This window comes from Quercus lobata, chromosome 4 (genome assembly GCF_001633185.2).
Source record: "Quercus lobata isolate SW786 chromosome 4, ValleyOak3.0 Primary Assembly, whole genome shotgun sequence".
Classification (NCBI taxonomy): domain Eukaryota; kingdom Viridiplantae; phylum Streptophyta; class Magnoliopsida; order Fagales; family Fagaceae; genus Quercus; species Quercus lobata.
In genome coordinates this window covers 61,940,449-61,967,648 of record NC_044907.1, presented here as the reverse complement: position 1 = coordinate 61,967,648, position 27,200 = coordinate 61,940,449, and the positions used below count along the sequence as shown (strand labels likewise).

At 33.4% G+C, this 27,200-nt stretch overlaps 1 protein-coding gene across 1 annotated transcript; it reads right to left on the bottom strand.

Moving 5' to 3' along the window:
• Positions 1-3,165: 3,165 nt before the first annotated feature.
• On the bottom strand, positions 3,166-10,058 carry LOC115984042 (wall-associated receptor kinase-like 1). Its single transcript, XM_031106919.1, has 3 exons — positions 9,180-10,058; positions 5,733-5,903; positions 3,166-4,518 (listed from the first exon to the last, which is right to left on the bottom strand). The coding sequence occupies exons 1-3, from the start codon at positions 10,030-10,032 to the stop codon at positions 3,401-3,403; spliced, it is 2,142 nt and encodes a 713-aa protein (XP_030962779.1). The 5' UTR covers positions 10,033-10,058; the 3' UTR covers positions 3,166-3,400.
• Positions 10,059-27,200: the final 17,142 nt, after the last annotated feature.

The following is a 27,200-nucleotide window of genomic DNA, read 5'->3' as shown; positions in this document are numbered from 1 at the left end:
ATGAATATGTCTTCTTTTTAAAGGAAAAACCATATCTATTTTGAGGGTAAAAAAGAATAAGACTTGGTTTGTAAAAAGAAAATCAGATCTGTTTTTATAAAGGAAAAAGAATGAAAGTTTTATCAAGAAAAAATTAGATTTGTTTTGTGTAAAGTAAAAAAAGTGATTTTATGAAGAAAAATCAGATCTATTTTTGTGTAAAGTAAAAAAAAAAAAGTGATTTTATTAAGTAAAATCAGATTTGTTTTTTTAAAAAATGATTTTTGGTTTATAACAAAATTAGATCTATTGTTGGACATAAAATAAAAAAGACTTTTGAAAGAGGATTCACATTCATGAGATAAATTCATTTTGCATGCATCACATATTAAGAAAAAGAAAAGACTTCAACCTAATTTTCAATCCCTTCTTTTAAATTTCAAAATCTGCAATTGTGTAACTAAAATCAGATCTGTATTTAATGAAAATACAGATTAGTTTTGAGAGTTAAAAAAAATCAAATCTCTATATAATGAAAATACAGATAACTTTTTAGAATTAAAAAAAATATCAGATCTGTATTTAATGAAAATACAGATTAGTTTTGAGAGTTAAAAAAATCAGATTTGTATTTAATGAAAATACAGATCAGTTTTGAGAGTTTTAAAAAATCAAATTTGTATTTAATGAAAATACAGATTAGTTTTGTGTTAAAAAAATTAGATCTATATTTAATGAAAATACATATCAGTTTTTATGTTTAAAGAAATCTTTGATAGTTAACAGATTTTGAGATTTATGAAAGAAATCACAACTAACAATCATCTAAGAACATATTAACGAAAAATTTCAAACAAAACATTGTAATTATATATCAAGAACAAGAAATAATAAAACAAATTAAACCTATTCATGCATCATCAACCAAAATTAATAGAGAAGAACAGAAAAAAATAGAATATCTCTTGCATGAGCGTGCTCTTCTAGTGAAAGAATATTTTAGGATTCAAAGAAATTTATTCAACTCTTTGAAGCCTAAAATACTTTGCTTACAAAAAAGAAATTCCTAAAGCAAAAGCCTCTTTGAAAAGAAGAGAAGAGCTAGAAAGGGGGGGGGGGGGTCAAAGAGTGTAAAGTGTCTTGAATTTTGAGAGGCATCCTCTATTTATAGAGGTTGGGATGTTTCAAAAAATTAGTTGAATGATTAGATACGAATCGGGACGCCTCCTTATTTCTCAAAAAGGGTAAGGTTTATCTCAATCCAGGAGTCCTCAGGCCGGGCTTCGAATTTGTGCCAATCGGTACTTGGGAATGGCCCTTTTGGGTGCTGGACCCACGTTTGAGTTTTAGTCCATTTTGGACTCTTTTTTGACGTTTTTTGAGTCGGGACTTGCACTTAGACGCATTCTTAATCTGTGTTCTAAAAATTAAACCCCTTTTCAGGATATTCAGTTCTTTAAAGTGATGATTATCTTGTAGATAAATTTCCCAAAAAGTCTTGGTTATCCACAATTCCTATGTTATCTGATTATCCACTTTATTCCCATGCAAGCAAGTCTATTTTTAACACTAACTAACAACCAATTATAAAATTATTTAATTAATTTTAATTGTCTAGCCAATCAGAATTAATTTAAATTAATCATGCGTGGTTGGTTCCATCCCATACAATGCATGCAGACCTTGAAAACTTGATCTCATGATATCTTTCAATCTGTCGGTCTGATTTGGGAATTGGACATACCGTCGCGATCATTAGAATCTCAAGATCATTTTTATGATATGTAACAAATGAATTAATGCATGTAATGCAACTCTAAATTTTTGGGTATATGAATAGTCACTCTAGTCATCTTCCAAGATTAAATTATGGGTGCAAAATCAAGTGTTTACAGTCGTGAAGGATGGCTCCTCTTTGGTAGTCACCCTTTCATCCATTCCTAGCTCTGCCACCTAAAGGCCTGATGCAAACTTGTCTTCTGATGAGGGATCCGAGAATGTCCTTGAGGATTCTGAGGATGAGCTTGTCATGAAGATGAGGGTTTCTGATTCTGATGAGGTCGACAACGGTAGTGAGTAAGAAACTGAGGATATGGGTATTTGTCTTTTGTTCTTGGCAATTCTTCTTTTTCTTTTCTTCCTGTCAATTCCTAATACAACTCTCTGATTACTTTTCATATCATTCTTCGCAGCCATAGACATTCTTGAGGATCCCAAGGCTGCAGTAGGCATCGCGATACCTACGGCTCCTGCTTTTGCCACACCCGTAGCCCCCACTCATATGAGTTCTAGTAATTTCCCTTCTCTTGTACCTTCTTTGATCTTCATTATTGGACTCATCCCTTTACTTTGTCTATTTCTTGTGAACTTATGCTCTATCTCATACTTCTTTCCAGGTCTGGCTCTTGTTAAGGTGGCTCCATCTTCTTGGTTTGAGGTTAGCAATAGTTCTGCCACTGTTCTTGATCTAGCAAGTGAGGTTGTTGCCTTCTTCATCCGATTTGACCAACCCGAGGCCAGCAATCTTGATCCTGCGGACTTCTAGGGTGCTGGAGCTCTTTATGTTGACTTCCATGTTTTTCGGGTTCTTGGGGAGTGCATCACCCACATAGAGGCAGTCTTTAACAGCCGTGGGGATTTCATGCAGGGGTTTCTCTTTGGCCGATCCATGAGGGAGCATTTCCTTAAGCTATTAGGGAGCATGATGAACAACATTAAGCATAACTTCATAGATACCATGTTCGTTGAGAGGATTCTGCAGTGGAAGGCCGCATTTCAGGAGTTGATCAGAATTGGCTTTGCTGTGGAGTTCATGTTGGATTACTTGCGAGAGACCGCTCGAGCCTTCTTTATGAAGAAGGTTGAGCTTGCTGTGGATGCCATAGATGCTTGCCTTGAGGTTTTGAAGAAGGAGGTGGCAGATCTAGAGGCACGTCGTGAGCATCTCCTTTCTGGCGTCGTTGGCCCTAACTACTTTGAAGATCAGGCCTTTATTTCAAGCCTTTGATTAAATTGTTATATTATGTATTTTTTTTTTTTTTTGGTTTCTTTCCTCTATGTTAATTTTCTTTCCACTTTCTCCCTGCCCAGTACACTTCTTTTTTCTCTATTATGCTACATCTGCTATAGCTATTACTATAATCATGATACAATATGTTTTGCTAATACTCCATAGTCTTCATTACTTTTTACAAACAAGAGCACACTACAATACTTTCTTGTGACATTATCCCTTACAAAGGTGGTCACTTGGAGGAAAGAAAGAAAACAAAACACGAGAAAGGAACAACTACATAACGTTTCTTAGGCATTATAAAGCTTTAATCATTTGCCATTACCACAAAGATAACAATGGGTGAGTGTTTGAAGATGAGGCTACACTATTGTCTGCACCTGACATTGTTGATGTAGAAATGACATCCTATTGCTCATACATTTCACTTCTAACACATTCAACCTCTTCAAGGTATTGTTGAAAATTAGAAGCTTTCCGCAACATTTGAATTGCTTCCAATTGCATTGTAACTTCTTTCATTGTAGGTCTTTTCTTCCCATTCAAGTTTAGGCACATTTTTGCAAGGTTTGCAACTGATATGATCTCTTCTTTTTTAGAATCCTTCATAACTTGAGCATCGATAATATCAAACAAATTGTTCTCCTCCATTGAGTGAATGAAATATGTGGCTAAACTTTTACTCTCTGGTGTCCTTGTAGAAGAGATCGCTTTTTCTCCGGTTAAAAGCTCAACGAGAACAACACCAAAACTATAAACATCACTTTTTCCTGTAAATTGACTTGACTGGAAATACTCAGGGTCCAAGTATCCAAAAGTGCCCTGTACTACTGTGGTTAAGTGAGTTTGATCAACACCAATGGATCTTGAAGTCCCAAAGTCTGCTACTTTTGCTCTGTACTTATCATCTAAGAGTATGTTTGTACTCTTAATGTCTCGGTGGTAAATGGGCAAGGAAGCTGCTGAGTGTAAGTAGAAAAGAGCTCCTGCAACTTCTGTGGCAATTCGTAAACGCATATTCCATGTTGCCGGGAACTCCTCATTTTGGACATGAAGATATTGGGATAGAGTTCCATTAGGAATGAATTCATAAACTAGCAAAGGAACTTCTGTCTCCAAACAACAACCAAGTAGTTTAACCACATGCCTATGATTAATTTGTGAAAGAATGACAACTTCATTAATGAATTCTTCAAGTTGTTTTTCTTCATCAATTACCTTGGACTTCTTTACTGCAACGATTTTCCCATCTACCAACATTCCTTTGTAAACAGTGCCTTGTCCTCCTTGACCAAGTATTCTATTGACATTAAAATGGTCAGTGGCCTTTTCCAAATCCTTTGAATTAAACAATTTAGTTTTCTCAACATTGGCTTCACTTGAAGATAACTGTTGTTGTAACAATAAGCCACCATTTCGTTTGAAGAACTTCTCCTTACGTTTAATGTTCTTCCTTTTCTTTATTGCTTTGTAGGACCACCATCCACCAATTAGCAAAAATAGTAGCCCAAGGCTTGTGCTAATAGCTGCATAACACAATTAAATGGAAAAAGGATTACTCATTGTAGTAAAGGTTATAACAATTTTGTGTAAAGCAGAGACACATCTTCTCTTATTGCTAAAAAAAAACTAGGCAAACTATAGGAGAGAAGGAAACACTAACTCGTGTTGATGAAGGGAAAAGATTATGGGAAATTACACTTTATTTCCTTAACTATATTCCCTTTTACACTAATTCAGGTTGATGAAGAGGGTAAGTGTAAAATGGGGTGTAGTTTATGGGGGGAAAGTGTAATTTTCCCAAATATTTCCTTATTTGAAATGATTATTAGGAAACACTAGTCCTCCCAAAATTGTAAATAATACTTATTCTTTTAATGAATTGTGATGAACTACCGATTTTATTCCTAATTAAAATAAAATGCAAATATATTGTAAACGATACATTGATAAAATTGTTACCACCGCACACCTTTGGTGCGATGGTCACTTCACAAGTATAAGTGCTTGTGGGGTGTGGGAAGTAAGGGCTGGAGTTCAAGTCTCCAAGAGGGAGCTTCACACACATATACACTTAGATTAGGTTAGAGTAGAAATTCTATCTTTTATCAAAAAAAAAAGAAAAAAAGAGGAAGATAAAATTGTATATTTCTTTTTATTTTATTTCTTCTTTTATAAACTCTCAAATACACTAAGAAAAAAATACATCATATTTTATTCCATTATGATCTCTCATTCTCTCGATTATTTTTCATTTCATTCTTTCATAATCTCCCAAACGTGGGAATAAATGATAGGATTTAGAGTGGGCAAAATGTGACAGTAGTTTTATTCAGTAGTTGTCTCTTTATTATCTGTTTGTAGTTCAATTGAGGACAATCATGGATTCCCATTGTACTGATTGGAACATTTAAACTAGTAATTTTCTCATGATTTTTTATTTTTTTATTTTTAGACTCATGTTTATTTGTTTATCAAGTGCAGTTTGAAAAAGTTCCCTTAATTTAGACATGAATCCTCTCAAGACAAAAATCCAATAAGTAGTCCAGAACAGTAAAAATGAATCAGTGAGTCATGTTTAAGATATTTTAGAAAGTTTTTTAATTTTAATTTTATTTTTTTATATAATAAAAAAGGCAAAAATCTTGTACCAATGCAATAATAATACTTGCGGGCTAACAAAAATCCTTCTTGCAATTATTATTGTAGATCTCTGAGTGTAAAAACTAAAAAGACATACCTATTGTGATCGCTTTGGTCGGAGGAGGAGAAGGCTTGATGATTTCTACACAACTGTATGACCCATAAGTATTTACGCAGTGGACGCTCGAATCGTTATTCTTATTCCGGACCCATAAGCTATTCCAGAAATCCAAACACGGTGTGGAGTTTTCTATGCATTCGTTAATATCTGACATGTAAATTGTAATGACAAACATGAAACATAGCATTAGAACATTGAGGAACAAAACTCAAAAAGCCACGTTGACATTCATCCAAAAACAACGATTTTCTATGTATTCTAATGGTAATTGTCTTCACACTCTTTCACATTAGGTTTAAAATATGGACATTTGGTATGATAGTGTGGATATTGTGTAACCATTAATTTCTAAGAATTTGAAACAAGAACTGGCTAATTATTTATAATGGTATATAGTCCAACCCCAAGCTCATGTTAAATTGCAGGGTGATCGATTCATTGTAATGTGACAAATGTTACAATTTACAACAATATTACAGTAATATGGATTATATATATATATCATTGTAATAGATTAATTTATTAGATGACGAAAATCTTATATTTTTTTTTACTAATGGAATGACTTAAATAACTAGAAAATGTCTAAAGTAATTAAAATACCATTAAAACTACCAAAATGACCAAATTAAACCCCAAATCTTTAAAATAATTGCAGAAAAGCATCTAATATAACCAAAATACCCCTAAAGCACTAGAAGCCTAGAAGGACAATATATATATATATCTCACAAAACATCTAAAATGACCAAACCCCCCTTAAAATTTGAAATTATTCATGAAAATGTTATTAACCAATTATAGGAATTTTTTTTTTTTGAGAGACAGTTTCAAGGTTATTTATTAAACCTAGTTCAGACATTGACCTAGTCTATGAGTCAGGTCACTGGGTTACTGGTTCAACTAGTGAGTTATTGATTGAATTGTAGGGTCAATTAATTTAATATATATATATATATATATATATATATATATTTATATATATATATATATATTTATAAGTTTGAGAAATCATAACATATATATGTAAATTTAAAAAATAGGCATATCGTAAATTAAACTAGCAATTAGAATTCAAAATCAAGATTTCACAATAACAGAGTAGACTTTTAATTGGAGATGAGAGTCTTGGAGGTAGGTAGATAGACAGATAAGTGCATTTTTTTAATATAAATTCTTTAGGTTTTCTCCTCTTCAAATTACCATATTATAACACATTAAACAGTAAAGAATTCAATAAAGTGGAACTATTGATATAATTTTACAAATTTCACAAACCCAATTGAGTTATAAACCCATTTGAGTTACTTGAGTCGCCACAAACTTGTTGGGTTTAACTAGATTTGACCAGGTTTTATGCATAAACAGTCCATTTTAACACTTGAATTGGTTTAGGTGCTGGGTAATCAAGTTTTTGGTGTGACCGGCCCAGTCGGCTTGGGTTTAATAACTGTCGTTTTAACCTATGGTGTTCATTTCTAATGATAGCTCTTTATCAATAGGCTAAAACAAAATTTTTTATTTTTTATTTTTATTATTTATTTATTTATTTTTTCGTGTAGGTGGAGATCAAATCTCGGATCTCTTATTTGACTACAAGAGATTTTACTAGTTGAGCTAACTAGAACACACCAATTATAGGAATGTTAAATCCTTGAAATATGATGGGAATGTTACTAATGACTCAAACATTGTAATCTTGTATTGTTAAACTTAAAATGTAATTCCATAGATTAAGATTCTAGAAATCTAACATTACACGAACCAAATATCCCCTTAGATTGGATGTACGCTTGTGAGAGAGATATCATTTTCTAAATTGTTAAGATGAATAATTTTAAAATATCTAATTGATGAATTTGAAAGTTCATTACCATCGAAGCTAACACTCTTTGGCCAGTCTTAACAATCCTTTGAAAGTTTCAACCTTTACAACCTACTGAGTATCAAGAATAAAATTCATATATTGATTTGGTAGTATGTATTTAACAATTAAGTAAATTCCATTAACATACTTTGAGGTTTGGGTTAATGCCAATCATGTTCAAAATTTTTCAAAACTGATCAATTTGGTCTCTAAAACCAACTTAGTCCCAAAGACAGTTGAGAAAATTGACTAATACATCCATAACTTGAGGTTTGAGAAAATACCAAATACATCCATAACTTGTTAAAAATGGCCAATTTCATCCTTTAACACAAACAGTGTTAACATCTGCCATTAATAACAAAGTTTGACTCTCTCTCTCTCTCACTTTTTCTTTTTCTTAATCTCACCATGCTCTCTTTCTCTCTCAATTTTTGTTCTTTCCAAATCTGACTCTCTCTCTCTTTTCTTTTTCACAATCTCATCTAACACTTTCTTTCTTTCTCAATTTCTTTTGCCTTTGGTTGTCTAAATCTTGCCGATGGTGGATGATGGATCCTCTTTCTCTCTCATCTCTCTATTTTGGTGTGGAGATCTTGCCGTGGTGGGATTGGATTTGGGTTTGGCTGACATGGGTATAACCAGTTTTGATGTTTGCTTGGTGGTTGACAACAATATTGTGGTGGAGTTAGGACCTTGGCTAGTGTGAATGGGTTTTCCTGGGTTTCTTTGTGGAGGAGAAAAGGGCTTGTTTTTAAGGAGCTTTTTCTTTTTCTTTTGATTTTCTTTGCTTCCAAACACTATATGGAGGAGATGAGTCTTTTTCTAAGGCTTTTTCTTTTGATTTTTTTAGCTTTTCTCTTTGATTTTGGCAAAATAATGACCTTTTTTGTTAATTATTTTTTTAAGGAAAAAGAACCAAAAAAAAAAAAAAAAAAAACATTGCTATGTTGTTGATTTTAAGAAGAAAAAGGAAGGAAATTTCAGAGAATGAATCTTTGGTCCATAAAAGGACTATTCAAAATTTTAAGATTTGGATAAGTAATGAAAAAGAAAGTTGTGACTTATGAGAGAGACAATAAGATTAGGAAATAGAAAAGAAGAGAGAGAGAGAGTCAGATTTGAGTTTTAATTTTTTTTTTTAGATAAATTTGTTATCAATGGTAGATATTAATATCGTTTGTGTTGAATGACTAAATTGACATTTTTAACAAGTTGTAGATGTGTTTGGTATTTTCTCAAAAGGTAGTTTACTGTAATTTACCCAAATAAATATATTCATATAAATGATACATCCAAATGAAAAAAAATGTTTTAGCCATCTTATTTTATTTATTTTCGGATAATTTAATATAGTTAGGAGAAGGAATTTGAATCATAGATGACAACATGAAATGTATTTTTTCTCCTCCACACTCTGTTGTTGTGGTCTGATCCAGCTCTATAACTAATTTGGGCAGGGCATGAAAGTTATCTAAGAAAACAATAACATGTGTTGTGATGAATATTTAATTTACAGGAGTAAAATTAATAGACGGAGGTGAGAAGTAGTTTACCTGCACATCGTTCAGGATGAGGCAGATAAGGATTTCCTTTAAAGCCTGGTTTGCAAGAACATGTAAGAGTTGAAGAACGATTAGCACAAACATAGGTTGTGATTTTTTCATCTGACTGGTTATTTCCAGTTACAAGAGGAAATAATTTTGGATCGATGCGCCATTCCAATACCACAGGAACGTGGGACATATTTTGGACTTCAGACGAGTTTGTTAAATTGGTCTCGAACCACTTCTGTTCTACTATGAATGCATACTTGCAAGGTGATGACATAATTTTGACAGTATCGGTGGCTATTGACCTTAGAGATGCTTGAAAGACGTTGAGAACTGGGATAGCAGTTTGGCAGCAGTCGATGCCATTGCAACTATTGTTGATATTCGTCTCTCTGGATTTGTTATTACAAACAGACATGCACCCACAAAGAACAATATCTTCTTTATCATTCAATGAAGCAAAATTGTCGCAACCCATGGCAACGAATTTGTTTCTGGATTGGGAGAAGACAAGACCTATTGAAGTATAGTTGACAAATTCGGAACTTGTATCAGAACAACCCAAAAGCAATGGATAGTTGACGCGAAGTGTGCCGTCTAGTAATGAAATATCCAGAACCTCCAGGTTTATGGACGCCAAGAAAGGCTTGGGAGGACTGAAACTGTGATCGCAATTTATCCAATACAAGGCGGTCATGTTGCAATCAGTATCTATTCCAAAAGGGTATGGAATGGTTACGTTCCCACAGGTTGCTTCACTACATTTTGAACTGTTTACCAAACCCACTGCTTTTACAAATGCATTCATTGACCCCAATAAGACAATTATTTGAAACACCACCATTCGCATTGCCATTTCTGATTTCTCTCTCTCAGACCTCTCTCTCTGATGAATGTGAGTGTGAAATAGCAAGGCCAAGCCCTCACTTTTTATGATCAGAGACTAAAATATCTAGAAATTTCTTGGAAATTTCGTAGAAGAACAAAGTCAATATCGATGTCTAGCAGCCGTTATTGACCTATTAAAATTAGTTGGAAAATTTATTTCATTGGGATGACCCACAATTCTCTTTTCTAATTTCTAGAAGTAAAAGCGAAGGCGATGAAGGAAGGAATTTTGCTTTAGAAAAATAGTACGGAGAGAAATTGACCAATTTGAATATGATATTAAAGTGGTGAGAATTCTTGAGTCCATATAGAAAATGATAAAGAATATGAGTTTTGAGTTAGATATTGGGTTAGGCTTTAGGCATGTATGGACTGGGCCCACTTATCAAATTAATAATAATATTTTATTATTTTATGTTTTGAATCAATAAGTCTGTATATAGTAGTTTTCTTTAAAAAAAAAAAAAAATAGTGTGTCTGTTCAGTAACTTATATTTTCATAGTCTCTCATTCATGAAAAACAACTTTTTGAGAAACTCTTTTAGAAAAAAAAAAAAAAATTTGTGCATTCATTTGAGTCAAAGAGAGAGAAAGAAACATAGTATAGTTCGCAAAGCTCGGACCTTGTGTGCTTCTTTTCTGTGCTGTAGAAAGTTTTTTTCTAGGAAGCAGATGTCTATGAGTCTCAAAGTAGGTTGTGTGAGAGGCGAAATCTGCTTTAAGGAAATTGTGTCAAACACAAGACTTGATCTGATTCATTCATCCTTCACGCATTTGGTTTGTGAGTTTATAATTATTTGGAGATTTCTTCTTATATATACAGTATCTATTCATTGCTTTTGCCTATTAGATCTATTTATGTTATTACTTATATTTAAATCTGTATGTTATTCCTTTTTGTTAATCACAAAAGTAAATAGTTGAAATATATCCAACAATCTTAAAGCAAATTTCTGTTTCTTAATTTATTTTTGTGATTATTGTTAAAGGAATTTTGTGATTTTATAAATAACAGTTTTCTGCGAAAAAAGCCCATAGTGGGAATGGTATTGTTTTATACATTCTGAAACTTTGTTTTTCTCTGAAACTGTTTTACAATTTCTGGTTCTTGTTAGTAGACGTTGTGTGTGCCAACGTTAATCTATGAATCTTCTTCTCTAGGCTAAAGTTGAAAATCGTGATTATAATATAACCGTTTGAGTGAGTTTGTTTCGTTGGACGTTGTTTTGTTGGCTCATGTAAACTTGAATTTTTGATGAGGGTTTCACATAATATTAAACTGCTTTTAATATTTGCTTGAAAAATGGTGCTTTTATCACACATGAGCCTCCCACTCGGTCATAACTATTAACTCCATGTCATTTGATTGTGAATAGCAAATTGCGACCAAATATTTTGTAGCTAGCTTGCCTTCCAAGTTTCTTGGCAAGACTTTTTCTTTGTTATTGACTTACTGCCATGTTGGGTTAAGACTTACAAGCCTTATTGCTCATGGTATGGTACAATTCCGTTGACTTGCTTTCCTACGCTCACTATATACTTTTTGATCAGCTTTCCTCTAATTGCTATTTTCTTCTTGCTTGGTCAAAGTAACATCCCCATCATTTTCATTAATAAAGAAATGAAATTACAATATTTGAGTATTAAACTACGTGATTTTGATATTTGAACTACTTGATTTTGATTTTCATATATGGTACGCTACAATGTTTGAATATTTCACTTGCGACTTGGCCTGAGTCGCGAATGACTCGTGAAATCCAGCCTGTCAAAGACTCTTCAAATGCCAGCATGTGCTTCTTGCGTGGCTTTTTTCGTGAGTTGGCACTTGCGAGCTAGTCGTGAAATTCTTATTTTCATAGAATCTTCACTAAACGCTCACATACAACCCTTACATTAAATCCCACAAAAAAGCAGGGAAATGATTGAACATAATTACAATCAAATTTGACATGGAATTAAATCCAATAAAAAACATAGTTGTAAATCACAATTTACAAAACTCTTGATTATAAATTGTCATTTGTGATTTTTTTTTTTCAAAATAAAAAATAAAAATAATTAAAAAATTAATGCTAATAATGCATTGTTGACAACCTCTAATATTGATATTTCAATTTATTAAAATTTTTGAACAAGAAATTCGACCCCACCTAAGTTTGAATCCTGGTTCTGTCCCTGAATGGAACCTAGGACCGATTTTCAGAAGACCATGTGAATTTTTTCAGGGATGACCCAAGCGAAATAATTGTATCCATCGCTTGGGTTGGTTGATATATATATATTAGTTTAATTTTTATGGTTTACTAGATGTGGTTGTGCGTCAATGCCTCTATGAGTATGCTTATTTATTTTGGATGCCATCATTGGTTATTTGGTGTAATAGTTGAATTTTAGAATTCAACAGAGTTTAAAGAAACAGTTAATTATTAAACTTGGCCAATGAGTCAAGTTCAAGATTGAACTTTGGCATGGATCATAACTTCAATTTTTCCATGGACCATGCAGTTTCAATCTGTTTGATCTTTGGCCAATTGATATATGTATATTATTTGAAGATAAATGGTGCCTTTTTTTTTTTTTTTTTTTTTTTTTTTTTTTTTTTTTTTTTTTTTTTTTTTTTTTTTTTTTTTTTCTCTTTTTTTTTTGAAGGGAAAGATAAATAGTGCTAGTAACGCATCAACAAACATGACTTTAAGCTTGGAATTTCATCTTGTTTAATAATTGATTTGAGAATTATTTGGATTTGTGTAAATCTTGTAATTCATTGTGTGAATATCCTTAGTGATATACATGATGCTTGACTGGTTTATAGTTCATAGTAACTGAATATGCTTTAAATGTCAATCACGTGTCCTTGGCCTTTTATGTGCAATGGTGTATGGGCTAGATGAATAAAGGAAATTGGGAATTTTATTGGAGAATTTTTTTTCTTTTTTTTGGAATCCTTTTAAATGCTCTCAGGGCGTGGCTGCCATCTTATTTATTGGTTAGTTTTCTCTATTTCATTAAGTGATCCACTAATTGATGATTACAATAGCTTTATGAGAGCTCTTATTAATAATTTCAAATGTGTGGATATAAGCCCAATATTTGATAGAGTTAAACTTGAAACAAAAAAAGAAAAAAAAAGAGAGAATGAGATGAATTGCACATTAACAGGGTTGTTATTATGGGGTTTCAAACTCAGTTAGAGTATGTTTAGTTCACCCCTACGCCAAATGTGTTATTTATTTATAAAGTTTAAGAGACAATTGTTTGTATTGATATGGAGGATGCATGACTATTGTATTTGAGCACATATAGTCTTATTTAATTACATACATGTATATATATTTTGGGCATGTGTGAACTTGATTGGATATTAGTGTGTTTAGTCCCAATATATGTTTTGTAATATTTCTTTGAATGAAATATATGTTACATGCCTTAGTTGACATACTTGAGTTTTCTAAAATTTGTAATGCACAAGAGTCTATTATGAGTGCTTATTAAGTAAGCGGATGAGGCATTAGAGATATTCATTCATTATAAGAATGTAGTTGAGAAATAACTCAATCAATATAATAAGTTCTTGATTACCGTAGAACTTGTGGGGGGATGCTATTATTTCCACCAATTATTTGATCATTGAGATGCCTTAAAAGAAACCTCTAAGATATCTTGTGAATTATGAAAAGAGTGATTGTCTTTCTATAAATTCTTTAAACGTGGGGGTGTTTGATGAAGGTGGTGGTTCTTATTCCTAAATGATAAAGAACCATTGATTGTGTTTTTATTGGTTATGGTCATAAAAGTAGTGCATAGTACTTTCTAATTTATGAATCTATTCATGAAAATTAATTTGAATATATTTCAAGTTTTAAACTTTCTTAAAAGAAAGTTTGAGTCTACGTTTAGTATCTCTCATGGTCAAGAGTTGATGGAAGAGAGGTTGAGCCTAAGCATAGTAAAAGGACAAACATCATATTCGTTTGATCTAAATTTTCTAATTTAAATGTTAAAAGATGAACTTAAAGCCTCAAAGAAGCGATATCTTGAGAGACGCCTTCTTGGAAAAGAAATTGTCAATAGTGCAATAAATCCACCTTGGAAAACTGTGCATGGTAATTGGTTGATCTAGTACCTAAGAATTTGAGAGTTGATGGAATTATTGACTATTACAAGGGAAGACTAGTTGTAGAAGGTTACAAACAAAAGGAAGATGTGAGTTTTCTTGATACAAAATAAACCAAAGGGGTTTATGGTTCTTGTACAAGGAAACAAAGTGCTTAAACTTGTTAAATCTTTGTATAGATTGAAGCAAGTTTCAATCCAATGACATGAGAAATTTGACAATAAGATGATGTCAAATGAGTTTAGATTTAATGTGACTAGTGTGTGATGTGAAATATATCACAAGAGGCTATGTCATTGTGGGATATACTCGTGTATGTAGCAATAATAAAAGCTACAAAGATGATGTTGACCAATGAATTCAACTCGAAAGATGTAGGTGTTGTAGATATGATACTAGAAATAAAATTTTCTAATACATCTGATGGACTTGTCTTGTCTCAATCACATGAGAGATGTGAAGATGGTCTAATGAGAACACCTTATGCGAAGAGGATATGTATTTTTCGGGAAGTCTTTAAAAATCTAAACAAACATGCATTGTTGGATACTTGTGCCTCCTATTTGTATATAATGGTAAGGCATAGAGTTATAGTAAGTCTCTACATATTTGTTGGAGAAAATACCTTGAGGTAGTTGCTCTCAAATGGAATTACTTACAGCTTATAAAATGGATCTGTAATCAATTGTTTGAGTGGAGAGCAAATAAATTGCGTGTTCATCGAGGGTCATCAAGGGGAATGGGGTTAAAGCCTATGACCTAAAAGTCTCTGGGATGGCAACCCAACCTAGCTGACTGGAGATCCCAAAATCTAGGTTCAAAGGGATAATCGAATCGTGGAGACTAGTTTTATCACTATGGAGATAACATCTCCCACCCATTCCTATAATGAAATAGTGATGCCTGTAAGCGATGTTTAGGGTAAGATTTGCTTTTAATGATTCTTATATTTTGGAAAACCAAGTGGGGTATAGTAGGATATTCTTAATAAGAGTCACCTATATGAGTGTAAAGTGGGCTGCTTCCATGAGAGTTTTAAGGCTGAATTCTCTAAAGCACTTCATGAATTTACAAGATATGTTCAGGGCCGAAATGAACACAACTATAAGAACAAAATATGTTCAAAAAGGAGCTATGTGAATTCTATTATCTTGGTATACACAACTGACTGACAATTCAAAAATATCGTGTTCATTGATTTGCTAGTATATTCAATAGTTTTTCACAAAGGAAGGTTCAAAGCCAAAAGCCACCTCTCTTGATATAGTAACTTTTCTTCTACTCTCTGTGTGTCTGCATTATCATTTGCATTGTGTTTTATCAATTTCTATTCATGTGGGGGAATTGTTGGAAAAATAGTATGGAGTGAATAAGAAATTGACTCCTAATGTGTCCATTTGAACATAATATTAAAGTGGCGAGAGTCCTTGAGTCCCACATAAGAAATGATAGAGAATATGAGTTTTGGGTTGGATATTGGGTTGGGCTTTAGGCATGTGTGGACTGTGCCCACTTATCCAATTAAAATAATATTTTATTATTTTATTTTTTGAGTCAGTAAGTTTGTATACAATAGTTTTTTTTTGACACATTGTGTCTATTCAGTAACGTATATTTTCATAATCACTCGTTCATGAAAATCAACTTTTTGAGAATCTCTTCTAGAATTTTTTTTTTTTTTTTTTTTTTTTTTGTGCATTCATTTGAGTCAAAGAGAGAGAAAGAGACATAGTGTAGTTCACAGAGCACGGACTTTGTGTACTTCTTCGTACTGTAGATCATTTTATCCTGGGAGGCAAATGTCCATGAGTCTCAAAGCACCACAAATTGTGTGAGGGGCGAAATTTGCTTTAAGAAGATTATGTCAAACACAAGACTCGATTTGCTTTAAGGAGATAAAATCGTATATTTCTTTCTATTTTATTTCTTCTTTTATAAACTCTCAAATGCACTAAGAAAAAATACATCATATTTTATTCCATTATGATCTCTCATTCTCTCTATTACTTTTCGTTTCATTCTTTCATAATCTCCCAAACGTGGGAATAAATGATAGGATTTAGAGTGGGCATAACGTGACAGTAGTTTTATTCAGTAGTTGTCTCTTTATTATTATCTGTTTGTAGTTCAATTGAGGACAATCATGGATTCCCATTGCACTGATTGGAACATTTAAACTAGTAATTTTCTCATGATCTTTTTTATTTTTAGACTTGTGTTTATTTGTTTTATCAAGTGCAATTTGATAAAGTTCCCTTAATTCAGACATGAATCCTCTCAAGACAAAAATCCAATAAGAAGTAGTAGTCCAGAATAGTAAAAATGAAGCAGTGAGTCACATTTAAGATATTTTAGAAAGCTTTTTTTTATTTTTTTTATTATTTTTTTTAAAAGGCAAAAATCTTTCTTGCAATTATTATTGTAGATCTCTTAGTGTAAAAACTAAAAAGACATACCTATTGTGATCGCTTTGGTCGAAGGAGGAGAAGGCTCGATGATTGGATCATCTTCTACAAAATAGTATGACCTATAAGTATTTACGCAGCGGAGGTTCGAATAGTTATTCTTATTCCAGTCCCTCGAAGAGCTATTCCAGAAATCCAAACACGGTGTGGAATTATCTATGCATTCGTAAATATCTGTCATGTAAATTGTAACGACAAACATGAAACATAGCGCATTAGAACATTGAGGAACAAAACTTAAAGCCACACTGACAATCATCCAAAAACAATGATTTTCTATGTATTGTAATAGTAATGGTCTTCACACTCTTTCACATTATGTGTAAAATGCGGACATTTGGTATGAAAGTGTGGATATTGTGTAACTAAGAATTTGAAACAAAAATTGGTTAATTATTTATAATGGTAGTCCAGCCCAAGCTCATGTTAATATTACGGGGTGTTTGATTCATTGTAACGTGACAAACAATACAATTTACAACAATATTATAGTAATATGGATTATGTATATATCACTGTAATGGATTATTTTATTAGATGATGAAAATCTTATATTTTTTACTAGTGGAATGACTTAAATAACCAAAAAAACCTCTAAAATAATCAAAATACCATTAAAACCACCCAAATGACCAAGCTATACTCCAAATCTTTAAAATAATTGCAGAAAAACGTCTAATATAACCAAAATATCCCTAAAGCACTGGAAGCCTAGAATGACAAAAAATAAAAAGAAAATCACAAAACCTCTAAAATAGCCAAACCACCCTTAAAAATTGAAACTATTCATGAAAATGTTATTAAACAATTATAGGGTTTTCTTGAGAGACAATTTCAACTTTCAACTTTATTTATCAAACCCTACTTGGAAATTGACCTAGTCTATGAGTCGGGTCATTGGGCCATCGATTCAACTAGTAGGTTATCGTTCAAATCGTAGGGTCAAATAAAAAATTTTTTTTTTTGGGGGTAAATTTTACTAACTACCCCTAAGGTTTGGACAAATACTAAGGAGGTCTAGAAGATTAAAAAACTGACCATTTTCAGTCCTTAAGTCCAAACGGACTCTAACGCCATTATTTATTTTTGGTTTCTCTCTCTCACCCTCACACGGGTCCTTCTTTCTTCTGACTCTCTTTCTTCTCACCTTTTCTTCTCACATTTTCTTCTCATCACTCTCTCTGACTCCCTCATCCTTTCCACTCTCAAACCTCTCTTTGACTCTCACGTTCTTTTCTTCTCTCTATCGTGGTCTTTGTGACGGTGTGGTGGTGTGGGTAAGCAGTTTTGGTGACTTTCGGTGTGGATTGGTGTTGGTGGGTTTCAGTGTGGATTGGTGTTGTTGGGTTTTGGTGTGGATTGGTGTTGGTTTTTGTGGTCTTTGGGTGGCAATGTCATGGGTTTTGGTGTGGCTCGGTGGTGGAGGTTTGTGATTATGGTTTGGATCAGTTGTGAGTTGGCGATGGTGGTTTGTTATTTTGGTTTGGATCGGTGGTGGGTCGGCGGTGGATTTTGGTTTGGATCGGCGAGGTGGGTTTGCTTTGGTTTGAGCAAAGGCTTTGTGGGTCGCGATGAGTGGTGGCCGGCGGTTGCAAGATCCCAATCTGGCAGGGCTTGCCGTTATGGGTATAAGTTTTTTTTTTTTTTTTTAAATTTGTTGATTTGGGTTTGTTTGGGTTTGGTTTTGTTATGGGTCTTGGTTTTGTTTTGAAATGTTTTGATCTAGGTATGCTTGAGGTTTGATGTTGGATGGTTGTTTGTTTGGGTTGATTTGTTTTTGATTGTCTTATTGATCATTTGTTGAGTTTGAAACCTTATGGCTAGCTTGAGCTTGACACAGAGAGAGTTTCTGGCATGAAGAAGAGAGAGCAAAGAGAAAGGAATGAGAGGACTGAGGTTAACGGTTTTAGAGTCCGTTTGGACTAAGGACTAAAATGGTCAGTTTTTTAATCATCTAGACTTTCTTGGTATTTGTCCAAACCTCAGGGATAGTTAGTGAAATTTATCATTATATGTATATATATATATATATATATATATATATAAAAGTTTGAGAAATCTTAACATAAATATGTAAATTAAAAAAATAGGCATATCCTAAATTAAACTGGTAATCATAATTCAAAATCAAGATTTCACAATAACAGAGTGGACTTAATAGGATGAGAGTCTTGGAGATAGGTAGATAGACAGATAAGTGCATTTAAAAAAAAAAAAATTCTTTAGGTTTTTTCATCTTTAAATTACCATATTATAACATATTAAACAGTAAAGAAGTCAATAAAGTAGACCTATTGATGTAATTTTACAAATTTCACAAACCCAATTGAGCTATAAACCCCATTCGGGTTACTCAAGTCGGTAGAAACCTGTCGGGATTGACTAGGTTTGACAAGGTTTTATGCATAAACGGTCCATTTTAACACTTGAATCGATCTAGGTGCTGGGTAATCAGGTTTTTGGTGTGATTGGCCAGGTAGGCTTGGGTTTAATAACTATAGTTTTAACTTATAGTGTCCACTTTTGATGATAACTCTTTATCAACAGACCAAAATAGCAATTGGTTTTTCCGTGTAGGCAGGGATCAAATCCCAGATCTATTATTTGACTACAAAAGATTTTACTAGTTAAGTTAACTAGAACTCTCCAATTATAGGAATGTTAAATCCTTGAAATATGATGGGAATGTTACTAATGACTCAAACACTATAATCTTATATTGTTAAAAACTTAAAATGTAATTCCATAGATTAAGATTTTAGAAATCTATCTAACATCATGTGAACCAAAAGTCCCCTTAGATTGGACATAAGCTTGTGAGAGAGATATCATTTTCTAAATTGTTAAGATGAATAATTTTAAAGTATCTAATTGATGAATATCCTTCCTAGTTCATTACCATCGGAGCTAACACTCTTTGGCCAATCTTAACAATCCTTTGAAATTTTCAACCATTACAACCTAGAGTATCAAGAATAAAATTCATATTTTGATTTGGTGGTATGTATTAAATAATTAGGTAAATTCCATTAAAATATTCTGAAGTTTGGGCTAATGCCAACTATGTCCAAAAATTTTGTTATGTGATGAAATATTTAATTTACAGGAGTAAAATTAAAAGACGGAGGTGAGAAGTAGTTTACCTGCACATCGTTCAGGATGAGGCAGATAGGGATTTCCCTTAAAGCCTCGTTTGCAAGAACATGTAAGAGTCGAAGAACGATTAGCACAAACATAGGTTGAGGTTTCTTCATTTGGCTGGTTATTTCCAGTTACACCAGGATATGATCTTAGATCGATGAGCCATTCCAATACCACAGGAACGTGGGACATATTTTGGACTTCAAACGGGTTAGTTAAATTGGTCTCGAACCACTTCTGCTCTACTATGAATGCATACTTGCAAGATGGGTTAATTCTGTCAGATTCGGTGTCTATTGACTTCAGAGATACAGAAAAGTCCTGGAGAACTGAAGGGATCGTAGTTTGGCAGCAGTTGATGCCATTGCAACTACTGCTGATATTCATCTCTGTTTTTGTTATCACAAACGGACATGCACCCACAAAGAACAGCACTTTCTGCATCTATCAATGAAGCAAAATTGTTGCAACCCATGGCAATGAATTTGTTTCTTGATTGGGAGAAGACAAGACTTCTTGAATAATAGCTTTCAAATTGTGTCCTTGTAGCATTTGAACAACCCCAAAGCTTTGGATAGTTGACGCGAAGTGTGCCGTCTAATGAGATGTCCAGAACCTCCAGGTTTACGGACGCCAAAAAAAGGCTTGGGAGGACTGAAACTGTGATTGCAATTTATCCAATACAAGGCGGTCATGTTGCAATCAGTATCTATTCCAAAAGGGTATGGAATGCTAACGTTCCCACAGGTTGCTTCACTACATTTTGAACTGTTCACCAAACCCACTGCTTTTGCAAATGCATTCATTGATCCCAATAAGACAATTATTTGAAACACCACCATTCTCACTGCCATTTCTGATTTCTCTCTCTCTCTCTCTCTCACAGACCTCTCTCTGATGTATGTCAGTGTGAAATAGCAAGGCCAATCCCTCACTTTTTATGATCATTCTTGGAAATCCCACTGAAGAAACTAGTCCATATCGATGTCTACCAAAGTTTAGCAGCCGTTATTTGACCTGTTAAAATTAAATTAGTTGGAGATTTTATTTCATTTGTATGACCCACAATTCTCTCTTCTGATGACTGATGGTGTAAATTAGTCTTCACCAACTCTTGTCGGTGTTGGAAAATTATCTATTATTCCTCTTATATTTTTTTGCTTAACAAGGATTACACTGCAGCCTGGGAAGCCTCTGCCAAACCTCTGCCGTAGGGGTGTCAATGTTCGACCCAACCCGCGAACACGACACGAACTCGACACGGGTTTTTTCGGGTTAGGGTTGGACCTTAATGGGTTTGGGTCATAAATGGGTCGACTCGAAAGTGACACGATAAGAAACGTGTCATAAGTGGGTCAACCCGCATAATCCGCAATAGACACGTTTGACACGCCAATTTATTTGTGTCAACCCGAAATGACCCACTTAACACAACTTATTTAACTCATTTAACAAATAAATATTTATTTTATTTTAGATTTGTCAAATACCTTTTATATCCAACATATATTTTAAATTTAAAAAGAAAAGTGAGTAATTACAAAAATTTACAAGAAATATAATTGGAAATTGAAATTTTACAGACCCTAGAACTACTAATACTTTTTTTTTTTTGGCATAGAACTTGCACAAATAAAATTGGATGAGCTTGTGGAAGATGTTATGAATTTGAACATCAACAAAGAATCTATGTATGATAATCGTGGTCATAGTCAGGATTAGTCTACTGTTTACTCAAATTCTTTAAATATTAATACTTAGCATTTGACAAGTTCCAAGGATATTATATATATATATATATATATTTTTAACTATGTTATTTTATTTTTGTTAAACTTAGTTATTTTGAATTTGGGTTGAAGTGTATGCACTTCTTTTAGAGTGTAAAGAACTTATTTTCTAGATGAATATTATATTTTTGTTGAACTATATTATTTTGAATGTGAGTTGAAGACTTGAAGTGTATGCACTGTTTTTTGGGATGTAAAAAAAATTATTTCTAGATGGATGTTATATTTAATATTATGCAGGTTGAAATAGGTTGTGTTACATTCGTGTCAACCCAACACGACTCGTTTATTAAGCGTGTCAAATGGGTTGGGTCAGGTCAACCCGCCTTATTAACAGGTCGGATTAGGGTTGAAGAATCATGACACGATTATTAAATGGGTCGGGTTAGGGTTGAGCCATTTAGTCGAATACCCCTACCTTGACACGACACGAACCCGACACGCTAACCCGAATTGACACTCCTACCTCTGCCAAGATGAGATTTCCAAAACTTGGGCACTAAAACTAGGTTGTCTAATGGGTGAGTTTGGGCTATGAATAAATTAATTGGTACATAAAACCCATTTACCCATTATAATATTTAACTAATTAATTATAAACTAAATCCAATCTAACCAAACTCAACCCAATTATTATATGTAAAACCCAACCTACCCAATTACTCAATAATCAATGATTATATATAACAAAAATACCACTAAAACCTCTAAAATGGCCAAAATACTCAAATCTAAAAATTATTAAAATGCATATAAATGTTCAAAATGACCAAAATGCCCTCCAAAATCCTTGAAAATTACCAAAATACCTTTAGAACCTAAAAAATAATTAAAATACTCTTAAAACTTAAAAAAGTGATCAAATGATCTCAAAACCTAAAAAATGATCAAAATACCCTTAGAATCTAAAAATGATAGAAATGACCCCATAACCTAAAAAATGACCAAAATACCTCCAAAGTATAAAAAGTGATCGAAATACCCTCGGGACCTCCAAAATCACCAACCCCTAAATCTAAAAAATGACTTAAACCAACAAAATTGACTAATATACCCTTAGAGCCTAAAAAATGACCAAAATACCCTTGAAACCTAAATATTAAAAATGATTGAATTACCCCTGAGTCCTCCAAAATAAAATCAAAATACCCATAAACCTATAAAATGACCAAAATATCACCGAAAACCTAAAACATAACTGAAATACCCTTAGGACTTCTAAAATAACCAAACTACACCGAAACCTAAAAAAAATGACTGAAATATCTCCGAAACCTATAAAATGACCAAAATGCCCCCAAAACCTAAAAAAATTGATTGCAAGAGTCTTAAAACCTAAAAAAATGACTGATACCCAGAAATATAAAAATGACCAAAATACCACCGAAAGCTAAAAAATGACTGAAATACTCCCAAGGTCTCTAAAATAACCAAAATACTTGTAAACCTAGAATTTGACAGAAATGACCTTGAAGCCTAAAAGTTAATCAAAATATCCATAGAACCTAAAAAGTGATTGAAATGCCCTCGAAAGCTAAAAAAAATTACCCAAATATCCTTAGAACTTAAAAAATAATAGAAATACCTCGAACTAAATTCATGAACTGAAATCTTGAGTTGAAAATGCAATTTCAAATTCAACTCACGATTTAGTTCAAAAAATGAGTGTAACATTGTGTTTGTAAAAGGGTGTGTGTAATCGTTTTTGTCCCATATGGAATATCTATTGTGTGTGTTGGGGGAGATCAGGGATAAGGCGTGTTTGTTAATATCAATAGTAAAGCATATAATTAAATAAATAAAAAGATTGATTTTAATAATTTTATTGTCATTGGCATTAACATTCATTGTCATAATCAGTGTAGTCAATACCGTATCGATACCAGTTGTATCGGCCGGTATGTACCGTACCAGTATGTATATCGGTATCGAAATGCTAACATTTCATACCGGTTTAAATACTGGCTAATTTCTGGTAATACTGGTCGGTACCAGGCATACTAGCTGGTACAGAAAAAAGGTTTTTTTTTTTTTTTTTAAAGTTTTATAATTTTTGAATTTTTGTGAGGGTAGAATAGTAACTTATTAGCATTAACTTATTAGTATTATTTGTTTTCTTAGTATGCAATGAACAACTAAGCTTTCTATTTTTTTATATTGTGTGTTTTTGTTTTTTTCTTTTAATTGATGCTAAAGTCTAAAACCATGAATAATTTGTTCTGAATTGAGGAATGTTTTATGGTAAAATTTTATATTTATTATAACACACACACACACACACACACACACACACACACACACACACACACACATATATTTATAAATATAAAAATAACGGTAAACTCGAAATGGTACATCGGTATTGACCGGTACTGAAATATATCGTTCCACTGGTCAAACCGGAACAGCTTTCGATGCGAGATTGACTCCCTTGGTCATAATACACAATTATAATGCCAATAAAAGTATGTGAAAATACTATTTTGGTCCATATATTTTGGAGTCACGGTCAATTTGATTCCTATATTTTGGTAAAACTCAATTTGGTCCATGTTATTTTCAAGTTGAACTTGTTTTGGTCTCTATTGTCAACTCTCTAACAAAAAATTTGACCTACATGGATAATGGATTACACAATTAGCACATTTGAAGTTGACATGACTAGTAAAAAAAAAAAAATTGCTATTAAAAAATGCCACGCTAGCATTTAAATTGGTTTTTTTTTTTTCAATTAAAAAAAAAAAGAAAAAAAAAACCCAAATTTTATTGCACTTGCTTGGCATCCAAATGGGTTGTGATTACATTTTCTCTAGTGATTCTGCTCACGTTTGCAATCTCTTGTGATTGTCCTGACTTGTTATCTGAATTAGTCATCCTAAACTCAGCAACTTTTTAACCTTCAAACTTCAAAGGTTTTTTTGAGTCTAATCTCGTTCAACAAAATGGATAAAAAATTCAACAACTTTCTTCTAAGAACTATCATGGGCTTGATAAAGTTTCAGACAAAATACCAAAATCCACAATTTCAAGCCATAAAATTATATGGGTCTGGCTAAGTTCCCAAAATAGTGACCAAATTTACCAAAAACTTTTAGACTTTCACAATTCAAACCAAATCTAAAATTATCATGGGTCTTGATGGGGAACTTTTTAGCTAACTCCACAGTCAACCTTCCGAATGTAAGGTATGTCATCTAAAAATATTGACTTGTCAAAATTGGAAGACTCAATGCAACAAATGCAACTTATCACGTCTACTCTAATAAGTCATCCATCACATACAAGAACAGACAAGCAAGCACTTGTAAGCCTGAGCTTGACATCCGTCCATCACCCCCGTAGACAAATGAAGATGGGCATATGAAGCCTACACTCCAACGCTTACATAGTAGCTATTGCCTAAGGCTCTCTTACATTCACGCAACTGCTAGCAAAGGGATAATTCCCATTTCCTACAAATCAGTTGTGGGATAAGTCCTGCCTTCTACAAGTCAACTGAGGGATAACCTAAGTCCTTATAATTAAGCTAAGGTGGTCATCCATAGACACCCCAATTTCAACGTAGGTGAAAAACAAAATTTTTAAGCTCTTTCTTTTGAGTTCATTGAGATTATTGTGAGTTTTTGACTTAATCTTTGGAGGGTTTTAGGCTGGCACCACATCGATGCACTCTGAAGGTATTTTCATTGTTTTGGTTTTTGACTCTTTGTTTTTTTACGAAAGACTACAGGTTTGGGCGATAGACCTACTGATGATTTTAAGCATCATTAGGTCTAATTCAATTTTACGAAACAAAGTACGTAAACATTTAAAACTTTTTCACCTAACCAACCCATAAACCATCAAAACCCTCCATCCTCCTAAGGATTCATCATCATCTTCATTGAGGTGAAAACTTTTTCACCTAACCAACCCATAAACCATCAAAACCCTCCATCCTCCTAAGGATTCATCATCATCTTCATTGAGGTGAAGAGGTTTAGGAAGAGAGGCAAAGACCATCACAGATTCATCATCATCTTCATTGAGGTGAAGAGGTTTAGGAAGAGAGGCAAAGACCACCATTGTGATGGTGGTAGTTTGCGAGTGTCTAGGTGGAGCAAGGAGGCTTTTCCATGTTTAGATCGAAAAGTGAGTGAGAAAAATGGAAAAGTGAGTAGAGGGTAGAGAAAACACAGAGAGCTAGATATTTGGTCAGATCGAGAAAAATGGAGAGAGATTTTCTTTGCGTATTTGTGTTTGTCTACCATGAAAATGTGCAAGAGAATCTGGGTTACTACAATTTTTTTTCATTATTTTAAATTAAAAAATTAATATTTTTTTGGTTTGATTTTTTTTTTTTCAATTTAAATGCTAATGTGGCATTTTAAAATAAAACATAATAATAATAATAATAATTATTATTATTATTATTAGGCGAAAATTGCATTTTCGTCCCTACATTTTTAGGCAATTCCCACTTTGGTCCCTAGATTTTATTTTTACCACTTTTAGTCTCTATCCTGAAAAACGCTTCTAGTTTTTGTCCCTGTCGTTACATCGGAGATGGAAAGTGCACATGTGGCAAATGGCAGAATTAGAAAATATTAAAATAATGCCCACAATTTCCACCTAGCTTTCCAGCCCTTAGTTAGTCACGTGGCCCTCACGTGACATTCTTTCTAAACCAAAAAACCCCAAATTAACTAACAACTTTACCCTAACCTCTTACCCATTGCTCGTCACATGACCATAGACCACAAAAAACCCTAAATCAACAAGCACAATCCCTAACCTCTTACCCAGATAGCTTTAGAGTGATTGTAGCAGCTCCGTGTTTGTGAAAGGCACATTGTGAAGGTTCTCTCTGTAAGGTTGAATTTAATCAACCATATTGTTGGCTTTATTCCATGCCAAATTTGCTTGTAATTCAGCATTTAGAAACCCTGTATTTAGGTGGGATTCATGTAAGGGTAGTGTGTGAGAGAGTGTGAAGAAAAGCTCCAGAGTGTGCACTTAGCAGGGCCTCGCGACTTTATCTCGCGACTAGCAAGTCGCTAAAGCTGGCACACGTGTGAAGCATGTAGAGGAGCTGAAGAGTCACGCTAGCTGGAGCACTACAAGACAAAACTTCCAGTCTGGCCAGGCAGTTAGCTCGCGACTTAGACTCGCGACTCAATCAAGTTGTGAGGTCAAGTCACCAGACCACTCTGTTTGGGAAAAACTGACCTTTCGTATTCCAAACACACACCAGTATAAATACCCCTTATACCCATGTATTGTAGTGGGCTTCGAGAGAGAATTTTGAAAGAGAAACCCTAGAGAAAAACAAGATTGACTCATCCACAATCCTCATCTTTTGATTCTCCAAATTCTTCTACTCTCATCCTCTCCATTGTTACATTCTTGAGAGGTACATTAGCCAAAACCTTTTCTAACCATACCCATATTTGTGAGGAGGCTATTTGGTGCTTGGGAAGCAGTTAGGAAGAGACCAATTGATATTGGTTGATGCTATAGGCTATAGTGGAATCCGGCAAGCTAGAGAAGACAAAGGTTTGGCGTAACCTTGTTGGAGCAAAAAGCTTGGAGGGCTTAGGTACACTTGGTAGATTAGGCTTGAAGGGTCTTCTACTATTCGTAT